Consider the following 20,003-nt stretch of genomic DNA (forward strand, 5'->3'; position numbering starts at 1 on the left):
AGTGTGTACATCTTAGAATATTAAAAGTGTCTTAAGCTTACCATTAATTAGTCTTGAGAAGAAAAGACTAAATACAAGTGTAATTAATTTATTACCAGTTGGAGGCATGAATAGTCACCGAGCAAACAGCAGCTTTCATTGGAACAAACAAGACCGTTTTAGAACGAAGGCATCACATCAGTTCAGGACCACGGTTCTTTGCTTATTTGCACGCATGAATACATTCCGGGGCCATTAGCTTGAAGGATGTAACCTAGAGGAGGCTGATTGATGCTATGAGCTACCACTGTTCTAAAAATGCCTTCAATAAGTTCCTTCTCTGTTTCAAGGTTGGATTGTTTAGGTAGCTATTACTTCACTCATATCTAATACACTAACACACTTAAAAGATCAGCAGAGAAAGCATTTGAAACCTGTGACTAAATTCCATATGTTAATTATTTAATTGGATAACAACATTACAGTTTAATCACTGGAAAATCACAAATACACACTGATATTTACAAAAGTTTTTTCAGTTAAATTTCAATGAAAGGAAGTTGGTATATTCTAGGACAAAAAGGAAAAGGGTGATGAATCCTGCTGACAGACTCAGCTGGTACACGGTCCATTCCTAAAGAATCCCCTGATTTGGCTAAGAGCCAGGATAGAATAATAAATAAAAATACAATTATTATATTTATAGAAATGTACATAACCTAAAATTGTTACTTGCTTGGCTTTGAAAAGCATTGTGTAATTTTTATAATTTTGTAATTACACAATGCATTTCAAAGCCAAGCAAGTAAGAATTTTTGTAAATCAGAATTAACAGTTTTGCTTAGGCTAATATTATAGTGTGCTCGCATTTTCTTTTCTTTTCCTTTTGAGATGGAATCTTGCTCTATCACCCAGGCTGGAGTGCAGCGGTGCGATCTCAATGCACTGCAACCTCTGCCTCTGGGGTTCAAGCAATTCTCATGCCTCAGCCTCCTGAGGAGCTGGGACTACAGGCATGTGCCAACACGCCAGCTAATTTCTGTATTTTTGTAGAGATGGGGTTTCGCTATGTTGGCCAGGCTGGTCTTGAACTCCTGACCTCAGGTGATCTGCCCATCTTGGCTTCCCAAAGTGCTGGGATTACAGATGTGAGCCACCGTGCCGGCCTGCATTTTCTGAGAGTACAATGATTGGGCTGAAGGTGAGTCTGCTGGGTGGTGATAGAAAGAAACGTTGGTTGAAACTTCAGTCAGAGAAACAAATCAACAAATAATAAAAACAATCAAACAAGCAAACAATTAATTCCTTGTCTATAAAAAATTAGGAATTGGTCAAATATGGATGGGTCAGTCCCAAACCACGTACCATTTGTATAGCTACCGCTTCCAAATGAATCAAGAAGAAATGAAGACGTGTACCTACAGTCACCACAAATGTATAATAATACAAACAGATTCAGAAGTGATATTTATGCAGCGCTAGGGTGCTATTTTGCAACATGCAGGGACGACTGTCAACACTTCTAAGACCACAAGGATGCTGAGAGTCTTGGGGTCACTGAGAATCTGAGGCTAAATTTCCCAGATTATAACCAAGAACAGGGATCCCTTTTTGGCTCACTGTAGACAAGGTACACTGTGAAGTCTTCAGGAGTCTTTCGTCCAAAGAACAGGGATGAAAAAGTGTGCGTATTTCTCTAATAAATCACAGTGGATGGGGTTTCCAAATAAACTCCCTCCAAATAAACTGTTCAATATCACTTCTCCATTCTTATCGTGTGCACAGTTGAAAAGCACATTCACAAACCATGGCCTCAGTGGGCTCTCCCAACAGTCTTGCAAGGTAGGAAGGGCAGATATTTTCATCATCGTCATTTCATTAAAGCAAAACTGAGACACAGAGAGAAAACATCATGAGTTTAGGACTTGAGTCTTAGAGTTAGGACCTGAACCCAGGTCTTTGGATTTTAAGTAGAGTTCCTTTTGTAAAAGAGGGAGTGTTCTAGAAAGTGGTCCAGTCCTTAGCAAAATGCCCACAGAGATTATGTTCATTGCCAGTGGCAACCTCCACTTTTTTCTCTGTCATCTTTCCCCCTGACCCCAGAGCCACTGAAATCCTTTGCAGTGAGGAGGCAAAAATTGACACCTCAGCATTACCCATCTCCACCCAAATAAAATGATAAGCTTTCAAGCATCAGTGGGAAAGTGATTTTTAGGTTCTTTCCTTTGAAATTACACCATTGTGGATAACCACATAAGGCTGGGCTGACTATAAGAATTTTTTTTTTCTTGAAGCCAAAATCCTAGAGAATGCCCTGGGAGGCAGTAGGAGGTGGGTGGGAAAGTTCAGTGTGATAGCTTTAATGCACCTCCCATGATGCTGTAAACCCCGCACTGACAAACTTATCGTTACAGTTCCATTGTGTCTAAGAGTCTTCTTCTATAGCCGTTTGTTGTTGTTGTTTTGTTTTGTTGTTTGTTTGTTTTTTTCCTGAGACAGAGTCTCGCTCTGTCACTCAGGCTGGAGTGCAGTGGAGCAATCTTAGCTCACTGCAACCTCCGACCCCCAGGTTCAAGCTATTCTCCTGCCTCAGCCTCCTGAGTAACTGGGATTACAGGCGCCTACCACTACGCCTAGTTAATTTTGTATTTTTAGTAGAGACAGGGTTTCACCATGTTGGCCAGCCTGGGTTGAACTCCTGACCTCAAGTGATCCACGTGCTTCAGCCTCCCAAAGTGCTGGGATTACAGGCATGAGCCATCATGCCTGGCCTATAGCCTTTTGATATTCCTGCACTGATAAGATACAGAATTAGGGAAGATGGAGGGTGAACTATCTACATATCTGGAGATAGCTTGGGGACTCCAATAGCTTCTGCCACTTGTTATGTTTTTTATATGTTTTGGTTGTAATCAAATCAAATGTTTTTGATTATAGTAGGTGATGAGTAAATGTCAGCTCCTGCTGTCCCTGTCTAATCTCATTGGTGTGGTTTACACACAGTACGTGTTCAGTCCATGTCAGTTGTTGATCCTTGTGTCTAATCTCCTTGTCGGGATTGTGGACACAGTAGGTCTCGAGCAGATATCAGTAAATGTCAGCTGATTTGGTTCATGTCTAGTCTCATTGTATATTATGACTTTGCAGCATTCGGCTTCTTGAGGGCACGGGGGAGGCATGAACCAGATGTCATTTCCCATGCAGCCTATGAACTTGGTTGATTGTGGGTGATGCTCTGAGTACTGGACTGGGGTTTTCAATTATGTGACACCAGTGGGTCACTTCAGCCTGATACAGTCCACCTCTTCTGTGGCAGGCACCCCGTTGGTTCTGAGGTCAAGGTCGGCACTGGACTTGCTCCCCCGCTGGGAGGGACGCCAGTGCAGCAGCATCATCTTCTTGAAGTACTTCATGGTGTTGTTCTTGACCATCACGAAGCACACGGTGTTGATCATGCTGTTGCTCATGGCGATGCACTCGACCACGTAGAAGGCAGTGAGGTAGTGCTTTTCCTTCACGAACACGGTGGGGAAGAAGTCACGAACAATGGTGAAACCGTAGAAGGGTGCCCAGCACAGCACATAGGCTGTGAGGATGCACATGAGCACCAGGACTGTCTTCCTGCGGCAGCGCAGCCGCTTGCGAATCTGCTCCGTCTGGAACCCAGGGACTGCCTTGAACCAGAGCTCCCGGGAGATCCTGGCATAGCACAGGGTCATGGTGACCACGGGGCCCACGAACTCGATGCCAAAGATGAAGAGGAAGTAGGACTTGTAGTAGAGCTGCTGATCCACTGGCCAGATCTGGCCACAGAAGATCTTCTCCTGGTTCTTGACAATAAAGAGGACGGTTTCTGTTGCAAAGTAGGCCGATGGGATGGCAATGAGAATGGACACCATCCAGACCAAGGCGATCAGGAAGGAGGCCGTTTGATAATTCATCCGTGGTTTCAAGGGGTGAACGATGGCGAGATATCTGGTGGGGGAGGGAAGCCAAAAGTAGTAATGACGAATACTTGGAAACGTTAGTTTGTAACTAACCCCAAACATACACTAAAGCAGACATAGTGGCACAGTGAATCCTCAAGTACTTGTTATCCAGCTTTAACAAGCTTCATCTTATTTTAGCAACATCATTTGGCATAGTGAAGTGTTTTAGTGAAAACAGCACAGGCTTTGGGTCAAACAGGCTGAATAAATCCTGGGTTTTCCCTGGATTGGCTTTGGGGTCTGGGATGAATTATTCAATCTCCCTGAGATATATTTCCTCAAATGCAACCTGGAATAAGATGATACTTACTTTGCAGGGCTACTGTGAACACTAAATATGGCAATTTTTGTAAAATGCTTTGTGTGTAGTAGGTGTTCAATAAATACCTGTGGCCTGTTATTATTCTTAAGCATCCTATTATACCACCTTGGGTTTCCATCTTGTCATTCTGCCCAAGAACATACAATACTCTCAAAGCTCTTCATTCCAAATAGCTCACGTTTTAGGTGAAAGAAGGGCTTGTGGCCCCCAGAAAGAGGTGGGAGCCTTTCTCAGGGCAGTTGGCAAGAACTTGCTTCCCCTCCCATGAGCTGTCATCCTGCATTTCAGAGGCAGGAGAGTCAAGGTGGGCTTGTGGTGAAATCTAAGGACTCTAATGAAAAGTAAATGCCTTGCCCAAGCTCACATCATGCAGGGACCAGAATCCAGGCTCTTGATAGAAAGCTTATGCTCCCACCTCCCTGGGCCATCTTGTGCTCAAATGAGAAGGTGTGTGAAGTCACCTTGACACCATAAGTCTTTACCCTTGCCCTTTCCAATGAGCCACACTGTCTTGGAAAGAGACTGGAGCGCTTTGTGGGAAATAAGCTCATTTGTGTGGATTGGATACTTTCTTTCCAGAGAGACCTGATGACACCTATTTAGACACCTGGCGCCCTGGCATCATTTCTATGCATCTTATGGTTGGGGTAGGGGGTAGGGGAGGAATGCTTTGGGATAAGGTAGATGAAGATAAGAGGCATGAAGGACAGGGAGGAAACAAATCAACCCTGGAAATGAACGTGTACTTCATACCTGGAGCTTGAGTCAGGCGAGAACAAGCGCAGGATGCCGCCTGCTGGGAACAGGCCCCCCAAAACCTGGCCATAAACTGGTGTCAGGGTAACAATGGGACAAGTGTGGGCTCTGGTTCGTTCCACCTTGGAACTTTTTCACACTGATGATGAGGAGGAAGGAGAGTATAACGAAGTAACAGAAGAGGTTACAGAGCAGGTTTATTTGCCAGCTAAAGCTAAAGCAGCAAAGGAGGGAGAGGTTCATCCCTACTCTTCTGCACCCCCTCCATATTATTTTGAAGAAAAAGACCCTCCAGATCTTTCTTTTCCGGAAGACACTGGGCAAAAAGTAGTTGCCCCAGTGACTGTTCGAACAGCACCTCGAGCGACTGCTCTTAGTTCTATTCAGGCAGGAATTCAGCAACCTAGATAAGAGGGTGATTTAGAGGCTTGGCAGTTCCCTGTTAGAATACACCCCCTAGATCAACAGGGAAATATTACAGCTACATTTGAGCCTTTTCCTTTTAAATTACTCAAATAATTTAAACAAGCTATAAATCAGTATGGACCAGGTTCTCCTTTTGTAGTGGGACTATTAAAGAATGTTGCTGTTTCCAGTCGGATGATTCCTACTGACTGAGATGCTCTTACTTGAGCTGGTCCAACTCCTGCTCAGTTCTTACAATTTAAAACTTGGTAGGCAGATGAAGCTTCCATTCAGGCTGCTTGCAATGCCCAGGCCCAACCTCAAATTAATATAACTGCAGACCAACTTGTGGGGGTTGGCAGCTGGGCTGGTTTAGATGCACAAGTGGTCATGCAGGATGATGCCATAGAACAGCTTAGAGGAGTGTGCATTAGAGCTTGGGAAAAAATCACTTCAAGTGGAGAACAATACCCTTCCTTTAGTGCTATAAAACAGGGACCAAAAGAACCATACGTGGATTTTATAGCTCGGTTACAGGAGTCTCTTAAAAAGGTGATTGCAGATTCGGCTGTTCAGGATAAAGTGTTGCAGTTATTAGCTTTCAACAATGCTAATCCCGATTGCCAGGATGCTCTGAGGCCTATCAGAGGCAAAGCACATTTAGTTGATTATATCAAGGCCTGTGATGGTATTGGAGGTAATCTGGATAAGGCTACTCTGCTAGTACAGGCAATGGCAGGACTGAGAGTGGATAAAGGAAATACTCCATTTCCTGGAGTTTGTTTTAACTGTGGGAAGCATGGTCATACTAAAGAAGAATGTAGAAAAAATCAGATCAGCGAGTCAGGCCGCCAGATAGGGGAAAAAAGAAAACTGCTGAGCCCGAAATATGTCCAAAATGTAAAAAAGGAAAACATTGGGCTAATCAGTGTCACTCTAAGTTTGATAAAGATGGGAACCCGATTTCTGAAAATGCCATGAGGGGCCCGCCCCGGGCCCCATTCTAAACTGGGGCATTTCCAGCTCAGGCCATTCCCTGACCCCTGTACAATGTCTGTCCCCTGACACAGCTGGTAGTGCTGCAGTAGATTTATGCTGCACAAAAGCTGTGAGTCTTCTGCCTGGGGAACCCCTACAAAAGGCCCCAACAGGAGTCTGTGGACCCTTGCCAGTGGGGACGATAGGATCACTTCTAGGCAGGTCTAGCTTAAATTTAAAAGGGGTAAAAACACATACAGAAGTTGTTGATTCAGATTACAATGGGGAAATTCAAATTGTTATATCTACTTCTGTTCCCTGGGAAGCAGAGCCAGGAGAGCGTCTGGCACAGCTCCTGATTGTGCCATTTGTGGGAATGGGGAAAAGTGAAATTAAATGAACAGGAGGATTTGGAAGCACAAATAAACAAGGCAAAGCAGCTTATTGGGTAAATCAAATTACTGATAAATGTCCTACCTGTGAAATAATTATTCAGGAAAAAAAAATTTAAAGGTTTGGTAGATACAGGAGCGGATATTTCAATCTGTTCTCTACAGCACTGGCTGTCTGCGTGGCCAATTCGACCCACTCAATTTAACATAGTTGGACTTGGTAAAGCCCCTGAAGTATATCAAAGTAGTTATATTTTGCATTGTGAAGGGCCCGATGGACAACCTGGGACTATTCAACCAATTATAACTTCTGTACCTATAAATTTATGGGGGAGAGATTTATTACAACAATGGGGAGCACAAGTTCTAATTCCAGAACAATTATGTAGCCCTCAGAATCAACATATGATGCATGAAATGGGGTATGTCCCTGGTATGGGACTAGGGAAAAATTTGCAATATTTGAAAGAACCGCTTCAAGTGGAAAGACAAAGTTCCCGCCAAAGATTAGGATATCATTTTTGATGGCGGCCATTGTTAAGCCTCCAGAACCTATAACTTTAAAATGGTTAACAGATAAGCCAATTTGAATAGAACAATGGCCACTAAGTAAAGAGAAACTGGAGGCTTTAGAGAAATTAGTTACTGAACAATTAGAAAATGAGCACATAGCTCCAACATTTTCCCCTTGGAATTCTCCAGTTTTTGTAATTAAGAAAAAATCAGGTAAATGGAGAATGTTAACTGATTTAAGAGCCATCAATTCAGTTATACAACCTATGGTAGCATTACAGCCAGGATTGCCTTCTCCTGCTATAATCCCCAAAAATTGGCCTTTCACAGGTTTAAAAGACTGTTTCTTTACTATTCCTTTAGCTGAGCAAGACTGTGAACGGTTTGCATTTACAATTCCTGCAGTAAACAACCTGCAGCCTTCTAAGTATTTTCATTGTTTTACAGATGGGTTTAATAATGGTAAACCTTCTTATTCTGGCTCAAAAAGTAAAGTTTTCCAGACACCCTATACTTCAGCTCAAAAAGCGGAGCTTGTACCTGTAATTGAGATATTGACTGCTTTTGATATGCCTATTAATGTGATTTCTGATTCTTCATACACGGTTCATTCCACACAGTTAATTAAAAATGCTCAGTTACTATTTCATACAGATAAACAACTGATGACAAAAACAAAAAAGGGGGAGAAATAGGGATTACAGGACAGCCCATACACAACTGAATCTAGCATTATTAACTTCAAATTTTTTGAGCCTGCCCAAAGGCCAGATGTTATCAGCAGCTGAACAGCATCTACAGAAACCAGCTGCAAAGACAGAAGCAGAACAACTAATTTGGTGGAGAGATCCAATAACAAAAAGTTGGGAAATAGGTAATAAAAAAATAACAACTTGGGGTAGAGGTTATGCTTGTGTTTCTCCAGGCCAAAATCAACAGCCGATTTGGATACCATCAAGACACCTGAAACCTTATCATGAGCCAGATGCCAAGGAAGAGATTCCAGGAGGATCCCGAGGACCCCCCAGTTGCAGCCATGTCGAGACTGATGCTGAGGAGGACCCCAACTGTCACAAGCAACACTCGTCGAACACAGCCACCCATTTGGGGACAGATCAAGAAGCTGTCACAGATGGTGGAAGAAAACCTTAGGAAAGTGGGACAACCAGTCACAATGAGTAATTTAATGGTAGCTATGATAGTGGTGATCAACATTGCCATTGAGTATTCCTTCAACAAGGGCTGACACAGAGAACAATTATACTTATTGGGTATATTTATCAATCTTAGCTAGCAATAATGCTTGGATATAATCACTCTATGATGCAGTTACACATGCTTTCTGATCTCAGTATTTACCATAATAAATCTGCTCCTATAATTGAGGCATACCGCCTTCAAAAACCTATTTGTAAACAAAATAGAACCTGGCCAGAAATAATGAACATACTTGTTTAGGAAGATTGCATTGCAGAATAGGTAGACGTGCTGCACAACAACTCCTATGGAATCATTATTGATTGATCCCCTAAGGGGATGTTTAGCTTAAACTGCACCTCTCAGTCTGCATGGCATGGTCACACTATGTTCAGCTGGTCTGAACAAAACAGTCAGATGGTAGAAATGGCAAGAAGGATGGCAAGAGTTCCTATTATCTGGAACTGTGGTGGTATAGTGACACCTCAACCTCAAATGATATGGCCCGCTGTAGAAGCTAAACATAAAGATTTGTGAAAACTATTAATAGCTCTTAATAAGATCAAAATTTGGGAAAGAATAAAAGAGCATCTAGAAAGACACTCTACAAACTTGTCTTTGGATATTGCAAAATTAAAGAACAAATATTTAAAGCATCCCAGGCACACCTGACCTTAATGCCAAGAACTGGAGTGCTTAAAGGAGCTGCAGACAGATTAGCAGCTAGTAACCCATTAAAATGGATAAAAACACTTGGAAGCTCTGTGATTTCAATGATGATTGTGCTTTTAATCTGTGTTGTTTGTCTTTGTATAGTCTGCAGATGTGGATCCTGACTCTTGCGAGAAGTAGCTCACCATGACAAAGCTGCCTTTGTTTTAGCGATTTGCAAATCAAAGAAGGGGGACATGTTGAGAATAGGCCCCTCAAAACCTGGCCATAAACTGGCCCCCAAACTGGCTATAAACAAAATCTCTGCAGCACCGTGACGTGCTCATGATGGCCATGATGCCCACGCTGGAAGGTTTTGGGTTTACCAGAATGAGGGTAATGAACACCTGGCCCGCCCAGGGCAGAAAACTGCTTAAAGGCGTTCTTAAACCATAAACAATAGCATGAGTGATCTGTGCCTTAAGGACGTGCTTCTGCTGCAGATAACTAGCCCAACCCATCCCTTTATTTTGGCCCATCCCTTCATTTCCCATAAGGGATACTTTAAATCTAATATCTATAGAAACAATGCTAATGACTGGCTTGCTGTTAATAAATACGTGGGTGAACCTCTGTTCGGGGCTGTCAGCTCTGAAGGCTGTAAGACCCCTGATTTCCCACTTCACACTTCTATATTTCTGTGTGTGTGTCTTTAATTCCTCTAGTGCTGCTGGGGTAGGGTCTCCCTGACTGAGTTGGTCTCGGCAGCCGCCTGTAGAAAATTCTATCCCACTTACCTTTCCTTTGTGACCAGACCCTTTAGTCACTCTTTCCAAGTCTCTGAGTGGACTAAAAAGGCCTTCTGTCATGTTATTTCTCCCTGTCCCTGCCAATATTTCTGCCACAAAGTTGTTTTATCTTCTCTTGCCTGCCCCCTGCCTGCTAGTGGCTCTGATCCATTGAATTGCATTAGAGGAGATACCAAAGCAGTATGGCTCTCCCCAGCTTTTGACTTTCTGAAGATCTAGGATGAAGCTGGATCCTACCCCAACCACTGGCTGCACCCTAGCTAGGTGCATTAATATGCACAGTGGTTGCTGGGGTTCTTCAGCCATGCATGTGATCTGGCCTTGCCAATTTAACCTGCATGACCTGCTTGCGTGGTACAAGGCTCACAGGGCTGGAGAGTGGAACAAATGGGCAGGCCCATTCTTGATAGGGGCAGGGACATCTCACAATCACTGACTCTCCATGATGACTGAGTGAATTAGTCTCCTATTGCTGCTTGTAACAAATTACCACAAACGTAGTGGCTTGAAACAACCCAAATGTTATGGTTTTGGAGGTCAGAAGTTTGACATGGTTTTCACTGTGCTAAAATCAAGATGTTGGCAAGGCAGCATTTCTTTCTGGAGGTTCTGATGGGGAGAATCTATTTTTGTTGCCTTTTCTAGGGATGCCAGCATTCCAGGGCTGATGACTTCTTTCCTTTTCAAAGCCAGCAAGGGTCAATCAAGTTTCTTGCATTGTATCACTGACACAAACTCTTCGGCCTCCCTCTTCCACAGTTAAAGATCTTTGTGATTTCATTGGGTCCACCCAGGTAATCCAGCATAATTTCTATATTTTAAGATCAGCTGATTAGCAACCTTAATTCCATCTGCTACCTTAGTTCCCCTTTGGCATGTAATATAACGTGTTTATAGATCCTGGGGATTAGGATGTGGTTATCCTTGGGTGAGGGACATTATTCTGCCTCCCATACTGAGTCCAAAGGCCTTAGATAATGCAGAACAAATTCACAACTTTATAGCTCTCTCTCAATCTGGCTTCATCCTAAAAAGTATTTCAATAACCCATGCCAAAGGGAATTTCCACATTTCTCCTTATTCTATTGTCAATTCCTAAATTCTCATTCTTTTTCCTCCAATAACATCTTCCTCACTGTATGATGTTCCAAAATTCAGAGTTGTCATCAAATAAATCAGAAAGCAATAACACTGGCCTAGGAGTTATTCAGAAGACCTGGATTCCAGCTGTGTACCTGGACTCAAACTGTGCACTTCGATAAATTACTTTTGGTTGGGGGACTTAGTTTCTTCATCTGTGAAGTGGGGATAATTAATAGCATCACTGACAACCTCTAAGGATTTTTGTCATGCTCTGAGAAGGTAAACATACATGAGGGATGTTGAAAGCTATTGCACATTGTTTAAGATAATCATTTCCTATGACTCTTTCATTTGCAAGAGGGACACCTGCAAGGTCTTTGTTTCCATCTGTCTGCTTGGATGTGTTTCTTGAGGCCAATCCTTTCCTTCTAGGGTCTCTATGACTTGAAATAGCACCTCTTCTGGGCTTCTCTCTGGATGGACCTGGCTGTGGCACAAGGAAACAGCATTGGGTGGCCCTTCTGATATTTCTTTGTAGTAGGAGACGGAGGCCTGTGCTTCTCCCACCCTATGTGTGTTAGAGTACACAGGCCTATCTAATTCTGGGATTGACTTCTCCAAAATCAGCATCATCAGGGCAAAGGTGAGAGTTTGACCATCCATCTTTCTTAGCATTTTGCTTTATTTTTTTCAATTAGTTTAGAACCTGATTGGAGAAGAGGATCCTTACCCTTTCTCCCTATCCTACCACCTACCACCTGTACAGCATTTCCAGAGCAGCCCTCATCAATGACTTATGGGGAGCTGGTGTATAAATACCCCAGCTCCCTCCTACCTCCCACCTCTGGAAGAACTCTCTGTAGAGCTGTGATCTATGCTGGCTCTACGAGTCCCTCAGCAGGAATATGCTCTAGTTGCCCACAGTGAAAGCTTGCTTAATTACTTCTTGGGTGTTACCTGCACATAAATCTTTGTCTCAGAGTCTGATATGGGAGTAACCCAAGCTAAGACACAGATATAAGTCCCTGTGCTAGGCACTGTGGAGAAAGATAGAAAACATAGTTATTGTGCTTAAAACACGTTGTCTTCTGGAAAATACTATCAGTATCTCCATACATAGCATAAATTTAGAAAGACAGCAAATTAAAGATTGATATCAGATTACAAGGGCCCTGGAATGCTAGGCTCAGGATTTGACATGTATTCTGTAAGCACTTGAATTTCTAGATATTTTGTAAGCAATGAAATGTTTCAGGAAGATCCATCAATGATGATATTCCTATGCTTAATATGGATGAGTATGGATTTCAGGGGACAGTCAGGAGCCCCTGGGGAGTGAAAAGACAGGTTAGAAGAGCATTATAATGGCCCAGCTATGACTTGCTAAGAGATAAAGCTGGAAGGAGAGCTGCCATGACTTGGTGTCTTGCTGAACACATGGGGTGGGGTGAGTGGAGGTAGGATAGGGAGAAAGGGTAAGGATGATGGTAACTTTTCCCTGCTTGGACGGCTGAGAGAATGATGGAACTGCTGATGGAGCTGGGAAGCTGGTTGGGGCAGAGTTGGTTTGGGGTGGAAAAGGACCCACTCTGTTGTCTGTGGTGTTGTAACAAGGCGATTGCTTCCCAAGAAACTCCAGTGCTACAAAAAATGAAACCAAACCAAACCAGCATTATAAAGACAAAGGTTTCAGTGGGACAAGGGGAATGGGAACAGTACTTACTGTCTGTGATGGTTAATATTGATTGTCAACTTGATTGGACTGAAGGATATAAAGTATTGATCCTGGGTGTGTCTGCGAGGGCATTGCCAAAGGAGATTAACATTTGAGTCAGTGGGCTGGGAAAGGCAGACCTACCCTTAATCTGGGTGGGCATAATCTAATCAGCTGCCAGCTTGGCTAGAATATAAACAGGCAGAAAAATGTGAAAAGAGAGACTGACCTAGCCTCCCAGCCTACATCTTTCTCCCATGCTGGATGCTTCCTGCCCTCCAACATTGGACTTCAAGTTCTTCAGTTTTGGAACTCGGACTGGCTCTCCTTGCTTCTCAGCCTGCATATGGCCTATTGTGGGATCTTGTGATCATGTGAGTTAATACTTACTAAACTTCCTTATATATATATATATATTCCATTAGTTCTGTCCCTCTAGAGAACCCTGACTAATACACTCTCACTTTAGTGAGCATCAGAATCACTCAAGGAATTAGATAAAAATGCAGATTCCTGGGACCTTGCCCAAGGGATTCCCATTCAAGATGGTGGGGTGGAGCCCAGGAATCTGACCTTGCATCTTTTGAGATAGAGTTTCGCTCTTGTTACCCAGGCTGCAGTGCAATGGCGCAGTCTTGGCTCACGGCAACCTCCACCTCCCAGGTTCAAGCGATTCTCCTGCCTCAGCCTCCCAAGTAGCTGGGATTCCAGGCACCTGCCACCACACCCAGCTAATTTTTGTATTTTTAGTAGAGAAGGGGTTTCACCATGCTGGCCAGGCTGGTCTCAAATCCCTGACCTCAGGTGATCTGCCTGCCTCAGCCTCCCAAAGTGCTGGGATTACAGATGTGAGCCACCACTCCCAGGCTGACTTTGTGTCTTTCTATCAAATGATACTTTGCACCATTTTCTCTGGAGAATTTTGTGCAGTTGGTTGATAGGTACACATTTCATAAGGGATGGTTTCAGGGCTGGAGAGCCTGAGTTGTAGTAAAATCGTTTTTCCTGCAGGAATTATGTTATACAAAGGAAGGAGGATGCTTCCCACACCCATCTGTGTATTTTATTACCAAAATGAAAAATATTAAACTGGTTGAATAAAGAGAACAAATCTAAGCAGCACTGAGAACAGGGGAAAAATTTAAGAGTTGAAAAGATGAAAGGAAAAAAGATGACTAAGCAGATCATCCTAATGAGCGCAGCTTACGATGGTGGACAGCAACCAAGAGAAGGTGACCACTGCCCCCTCGAACAGAGCCAGTGATGGCCTGATGCTGGCCTGCAACTATTCACATAAACAAAATGTGTGTAAGGTTGTCATAAACTGCTATTACACATTTTACTTTATAATTTTAAAATAGAGCAAGGGCTGGTGACGAGGAATAAGTTCTAGTGTTCTACAGCTCTATAGGGTGAATATAATTAACACAATTTATTATATAATTTCCAAGTAGCCAGAAGAGTGGATTTTAAATGTTTCCAACACAAAGAAATGATAAACATTTGAGGTGATGGATATGCTAATTACCTTGGTTGATCATTACACATTGTATACATATATGCATAGAAATATCACTCTGTATGCCATAAGTATTTACAATTATTATGTGTCAATTAAAAATAATAAAAGCAAAAAATAAAATAATAAATACATAAAGGAAAGGAAAAAATAAAATAGAGCAAGGACTTCTGGAATATCTCATGCAAATGTATGCAAATGAGCACACCAACGTATGCAGAAAAGCAAAAGCAAGCGTGTCCTTTCCTCTTTTGCACAAACAAACCCTGTTATCTTATTTTAAAATTAGCTCTACAACAAAGTCTATCAGAAACAACAGCACATACGGTATGATTTCTTTTTTATGACGTTAAAGAACAGGTGAAACTGAACTGTAATGATAGAAATCAGATTGGTGGTTGCCTGGTGGGGGAGGATTGACTGGTGAGGAGCACAGAAGGTTCTCTAGGTGATGGACATGTTTCACATCTCCACCTGGAGGGTGGCTACAGGAAAAGCCTGGTACGTGTTTTCCTGACTGGAAGCTGCCCTAGTTAACTCTCATGTGGCTTCTAGGTAGTAGTTGCCTGCCCTTTCTGCTTTCCCTTTGTGTTGATGCCACACACTGTCATGTGGCATGCCTGTATCTGAAGCATATGTGGCATCTGGGGGCATGGCCCAGAGATGGGCCACTCAGCAGCCCCAGTCTTGCTCACATCTGGGGGAACAGAACACAACTGGAGAAACAAGATCTCCTCTTGCCCTCCAAAGATTGGTGAGCATTCCTATCTGGAGCAATGCCAGCCTGTCAGAGCCTAAATGAGGAAAGAGACAGCCTGGCCCAGCCCCACCACTCACCCCGCCCACCATCCTCACCTGTCAATGGCGATGGCCAGCAAGGCATTGGTGGAGACGTAGAGGGAGACGGTGCGCAGGTAGTTGACGGAGGCACAGAGCACTTGGCCATGCTCCCAGGAGAGCTGCCGTACCACGTAGTAGTCCATCTCGAAGGGGCAGCAGATGATGGCCACCAGGAAGTCGGAGACAGCCAGGTTGGCAATGAGCAGATTGGTGAGGTTGCGCAACTTCTTATAGCGGGTGAGGGCAGCGATAAAGACAAAGTTACCAATGCCGCAGACCAGCATGATGCCTGCCAGTGCAATGCCAATGATGATCTTGGCTGCGAAGAAGGTCCGGGTCTTGGTCATGTCCTCATCCTCATCCATAGGGAGGTCATAATCACCATAACTGAAGTTAAAGGAGAGGGAGGAGGCATGGTCTTGGGGTGGATTAAAGTTGGGTGTGAAACTGGTGTTTCCATTCTGGGCTGCCATGGTCATGTCTGAAAGAAAAGTGGTGTGAGGGAGGCGTGAGGGGTGAGGGTCCAGACCTTCTGCTCTTTCAGGGTCAGTGAACCTAGCACCCTGCCCACATCCTTGGGGAGAGTTGACTCGCCGTCCTGGATCCTGGAAGGAGGCACAACCAGTGGGCAACATGCAGGAGAACATCTGCTCACATTCCCTGAGTTCCCCAAGTATAGGCCAACCAGACCCACTGCCTAACCAGATGGAACTACCCAGGATGCGGGGAGAGGAGACCTGAGATCTGTAAGTTGGGAAACCCTCCATGGCTGCCCAGCTGTGGGGAAGGATGGCATAGGATGGATTGGACTCTCCAAAACTCTCAAGAAGAATATGCATCTTTGCCCTTTGCCCAGGGGCCAGGGCCTCTTTGTCTGCCCAGTCACATCCTCCAGCCCCCAACACATCAGCTCCCACAGGGGCTTCTGGAAGGTTTCCAAGCCTGCTCCCAGGAGCTGGCCAGGCTCCTACAGCTGTCACAACTTTGTAGCACCTGTTGGCCAGGGACAATGAAGCAGGAGGGCCAGGATGCTGCCGGGTCTTCTCTCCAAAGCAGGACACTACTCCCTCTGTACTGACCAAGCCATAGACTTGGAAATCACCAAGTTCATTTTCACATGGACAGACTGAGTCACCCTGGGCCAGTGATTTATGCTCTCTGAGTCCTAATCTTCCTGTAAACCAAATTCCTGCTGCCCAGTCCAGTGCCTGGTGCATAGCGGGGGCTGGACAGACATCTGTTGAGTGCATGACCAGGACGCTGTAGGTGGAGAAGGCGGTGATGGGGTGGGGGAGGGGAATTCCCCTGCTGCTCCCCTGTTCTTTGGGAACCTGCTCGAGAAAGAAATCCTCTGCCGCCCTTCCCACCCTACTCCAACTTTGGATCTGCTCTCTGACCTCCTTCACTTGGCCCTAGTTCTCCACCCAGAGTCAACCCTGCCTGAAAGGTACCGTGTCCTGTCACCAAGGTCTCAAAATAGGGAATATAGTCTCTGAAGCCCTGAGCCCGCAGGAGATAGGGCACCCCAGGGTACAAGACTTCACCGAGGGGCTGGAAAAAGAGCCCAGACCCCAACACCTATAGAAAGGGGCCCTGGCTGTCCAGCTGTGAGTGGCCTTCCCCTCGCCTCTCAGCACACCTGGAAACGACTCCACATGTGGGCGCCGCGGGATGCTGGGTAGCAAGATGACCCAGCTGAACAATGCATTTGGTCCACTCCTGCGAGGGGAGGAGAACGCCGAGGGACAGGAACTGCGCGCCAGCCAAAGACACCCTAACCTGGGGTGCGCCCGCCAGCTGCTTTCCCAAGGTGAAAACCTCCAAGAGGCGAGATGCCAATCCCAGTGGCATCCACACCGGGAGGTGTCTTCTCTCCAGGTCGCCCCTCCGTCTCATGCGACACTCCAATCCCCGCAGCCTCTGCTCAGCCTGGGACCAAGAATCGGGAGTCCTACCCCTCCTCGGCTTTCCAGCCCCCTAACCCAAGACGAGAGGGGGCGCGCCCGGGCTGGGACAGGTCCCAGCCGCATTTTCGTAGATTGCACTCCCCGCCCGGGAGAAACCCATTCCAGCAGCCCCCTTCCCGCCCCATCAACGCGGCCGCGCGGTCGGCGTCTAGAGGCGACATCCTGGCAAGGACAGGAATCAAGTCAGAAATTCAGGCTCGAGAAGCAAAGGCTGCGGGGCCTCCTTGCTGGAAGAAAACGGCGGGTGGGTGGAGGATGCGGTGCGCGGGAATTTCCCCACGGACGCTTGCTGTTTTCTGCTCACCTTTCAGGAAGGTGGCCCTCTACCTGTACCCTCCCATGCAAATTGGAGCTCGCCCGCGAGCTCAGCTACCCGCTGGCTCCCTCCGCCCGCGCCCGCACCCGCACACCACAGGCTCAGCTTACAGTCCCCTACCCGGTCCTAGAGGGCCCAGAGGGGATCTTCTGAAACCAACTCGCCTGCTTCGAGCCAGCCCCGACGCATATCTCGAGAGTGGCGGGAGGCAAAGCAGCCAGAATGCCCGAGAAAAAAGTGGGCGTCAGAGGTCCTTGTCCTAGCGACTCCTCCACCGCACCGACTGAGTCCCGGGACTGCAGGTATCTAAGCCCTTACCTGCCTCGGCGCCTCCTTTCTGTGCGCTCTGCGGCTCCGGAAGCCGGACCGAGGGTCACAGGGTGGCTGGGCGCGGGCGGGCCGCTCGGTTTTCGCCTAGAGGACCCGGACTTGCACTTGCAGAGCCGCTGCGTGGGGGATGTCCCTCTTTTTTCCTCGCCCTGGCGGGCTCCTCCGGCATGTCGCGGTCTCTGGGTTCCAGCTGGAGTTGGCGCTCCGCCCCCACAGCTCTTCCCGGCGTCTCAGACCTGTGCGCCCCGCCCCGCGCTGGACTCCGCCCCGGGGTCCCCGCCTGCCTCCAGGCCGAGGGTGGGTGCCCAGCTCCCGCACCCCACCGCGTGCTCTCGGGCTGGTGCGTCCAGGGCGCGGGCACCGTAGCTCCGGGCGCGCTGACGCGAGTCCCCGGGCAGTGGGGGCAGCCTCTCGCACGGATTTCAGCGCATTGCATCCCGTCTGAATCGGACCACACAGTAGCCGGGTTTCGACCCTGCGCTTGGGAACAGTGAGCACCGCCCTCTGCCGCCAGCCGTGGCACCGCACCCATGTCGCGCGCAGGAGGGGAGAGTCCTGTCTTCCGGAGGTGCCCAGTGCCAGCGTCCGCGCCCACTAGAAGGTGACCCTTTCAAGGAAAGCCCGGCTCCGACGAGTGCGGTGTGGGCCTTTGGGGATGGCGGTGAAGGAGGAGGCCCCCAGTAGGAAGCTGGGGATGGGGGCAGTTTGCCCTGCTCAAAGCCCCTGAAGTCCTCACCCAAACTTTGCGATGACCACCACTATCAGATTCCATGGCCGTATAAAGACAATCCCAGGAGTGCCTCAGCCCATCTGTCCGGAGAGTCCGGAGCCCTTCACTTTGCTTCTGACAGGTTCGAACTCCTCCCACGACCTCCCTGGTTAAACACAGGAACTGCCCATTCAAATGACTGGTACCCAGGAAGCTCTGGGCGTACAGGATTGAACCTGTGGCAGGACCCTGAAGGTCTAAAAAGGTGTTCCCCCTCGTTAAACCTCAGTCAGCGGATTATTGGCAGGTGGGAACATGGACTCCACTTTGTCAGAGCTTCCCATTGTTTTCAAGAGAATCTGGAATTTGAGAACTTTAAAAATACTCTTTGGGTTTGTTAAAGCAAAAATCTTGTTTTGGCCAAAGAGGACCTGTCTCAGACTGAACACAGTCCACAGGGCTGCCAATTAAACACTTTTGGGTAAATGAACTTCAAACTCCTTCAGGTTGTGACATTCTGTGATTCTGCCTTTCCCACCTTAAGTGGAACTGACCCCACTCTCCCCACCTCTTAGCATCTCTCCCACATGATCAAAGGCAAGAGAGCCAGCTGTTTGCTTTTCTCCTGGGGAGGGGCTGCGATTGGGCAGGTGTTCTACATGCTCAGGGCAACCTCCAGATACGGAGGCAAAAGAAGCTCTGTTGCTTGAGCAGGGGAGATGATGGGGTGGCCAGTTGTATGCCCTGGACACATTCTTTGGGATAATGCATACTTACCAACTTCAGCTAGAGGCTTCTTCACTCATGGACCATGTCTGCCCTACTCAATGGGGGCAAACAGACCCCTGGGACCATCTGCCCGCGGGTGCTTTCATGGAATCCTCTGAGATGAGTTAAGGCATGGTTGCTTCCACACAGATTTGGCAACCCACAGATGTCGTTGTAGTAACTCCAAGTCCTGACCACCCTCAGCAGAGTAGGAGCTTTTTCTGGGGATGGACATGTGGTCCCCAGGGAGACAGTGGGTGCTTAGAAAACAGTGCAACAGAGTGCCATGGGGAGTTGTCTTAGTTTGGGTTTCCCCCAAGGAGACTCCCAGACACTCAGGTGCAGGTAGTTTATTGGGAGCGGATCCCGGGAAGCACACACAGCTGGAGAGGAAGTGAGGCAGGGAAGGGAGAAGGGCCCATACACGATGTGCTAACAAGCAGGGTGCCACTGTGGCTCACTCCAGTTGACCTGCAGACTGTGTAGAACATGCCTCATGGTTGTTTACCGCAGCACAGGGAGGCTGGACATTCAGCCATCGATTCCTACCTCCCACTGATGGACAGATTCCCTGAGGGCCAGAATTTCCCTCACTTTTGAGTTGTGTCCCGGTGTGGTGCAGAAAGCCCAAGGCTGAAAAGAAGAGAGCTTCAGGCCTTGGGTGGGAGGTGTCATGGTGCCTGGAACTGCATCTGCAGGTGAGCAGAGGAGATTCTGGGCAGGTCGTCACTCTCACATCTGCTACAGGAGGGCAGCAGAGGGACAT

General features: G+C 46.7%; 1 protein-coding gene across 1 annotated transcript; it reads right to left on the minus strand.

Annotated features, from left to right (window-relative positions):
• Nucleotides 1-420: 420 nt before the first annotated feature.
• Nucleotides 421-18,203, minus strand: PROKR2 (prokineticin receptor 2). The gene is made up of 3 exons (XM_032142428.2): nucleotides 17,749-18,203; nucleotides 15,163-15,628; nucleotides 421-3,954 (listed from the first exon to the last, which is right to left on the minus strand). The coding sequence occupies exons 2-3, from the start codon at nucleotides 15,624-15,626 to the stop codon at nucleotides 3,258-3,260; spliced, it is 1,161 nt and encodes a 386-aa protein (XP_031998319.1). The 5' UTR covers nucleotides 15,627-15,628; nucleotides 17,749-18,203; the 3' UTR covers nucleotides 421-3,257.
• Nucleotides 18,204-20,003: the final 1,800 nt, after the last annotated feature.

Source organism: Hylobates moloch, unplaced genomic scaffold, assembly GCF_009828535.3.
Source record: "Hylobates moloch isolate HMO894 unplaced genomic scaffold, HMol_V3 SCAFFOLD_21, whole genome shotgun sequence".
Classification (NCBI taxonomy): Eukaryota; Metazoa; Chordata; class Mammalia; order Primates; family Hylobatidae; genus Hylobates; species Hylobates moloch.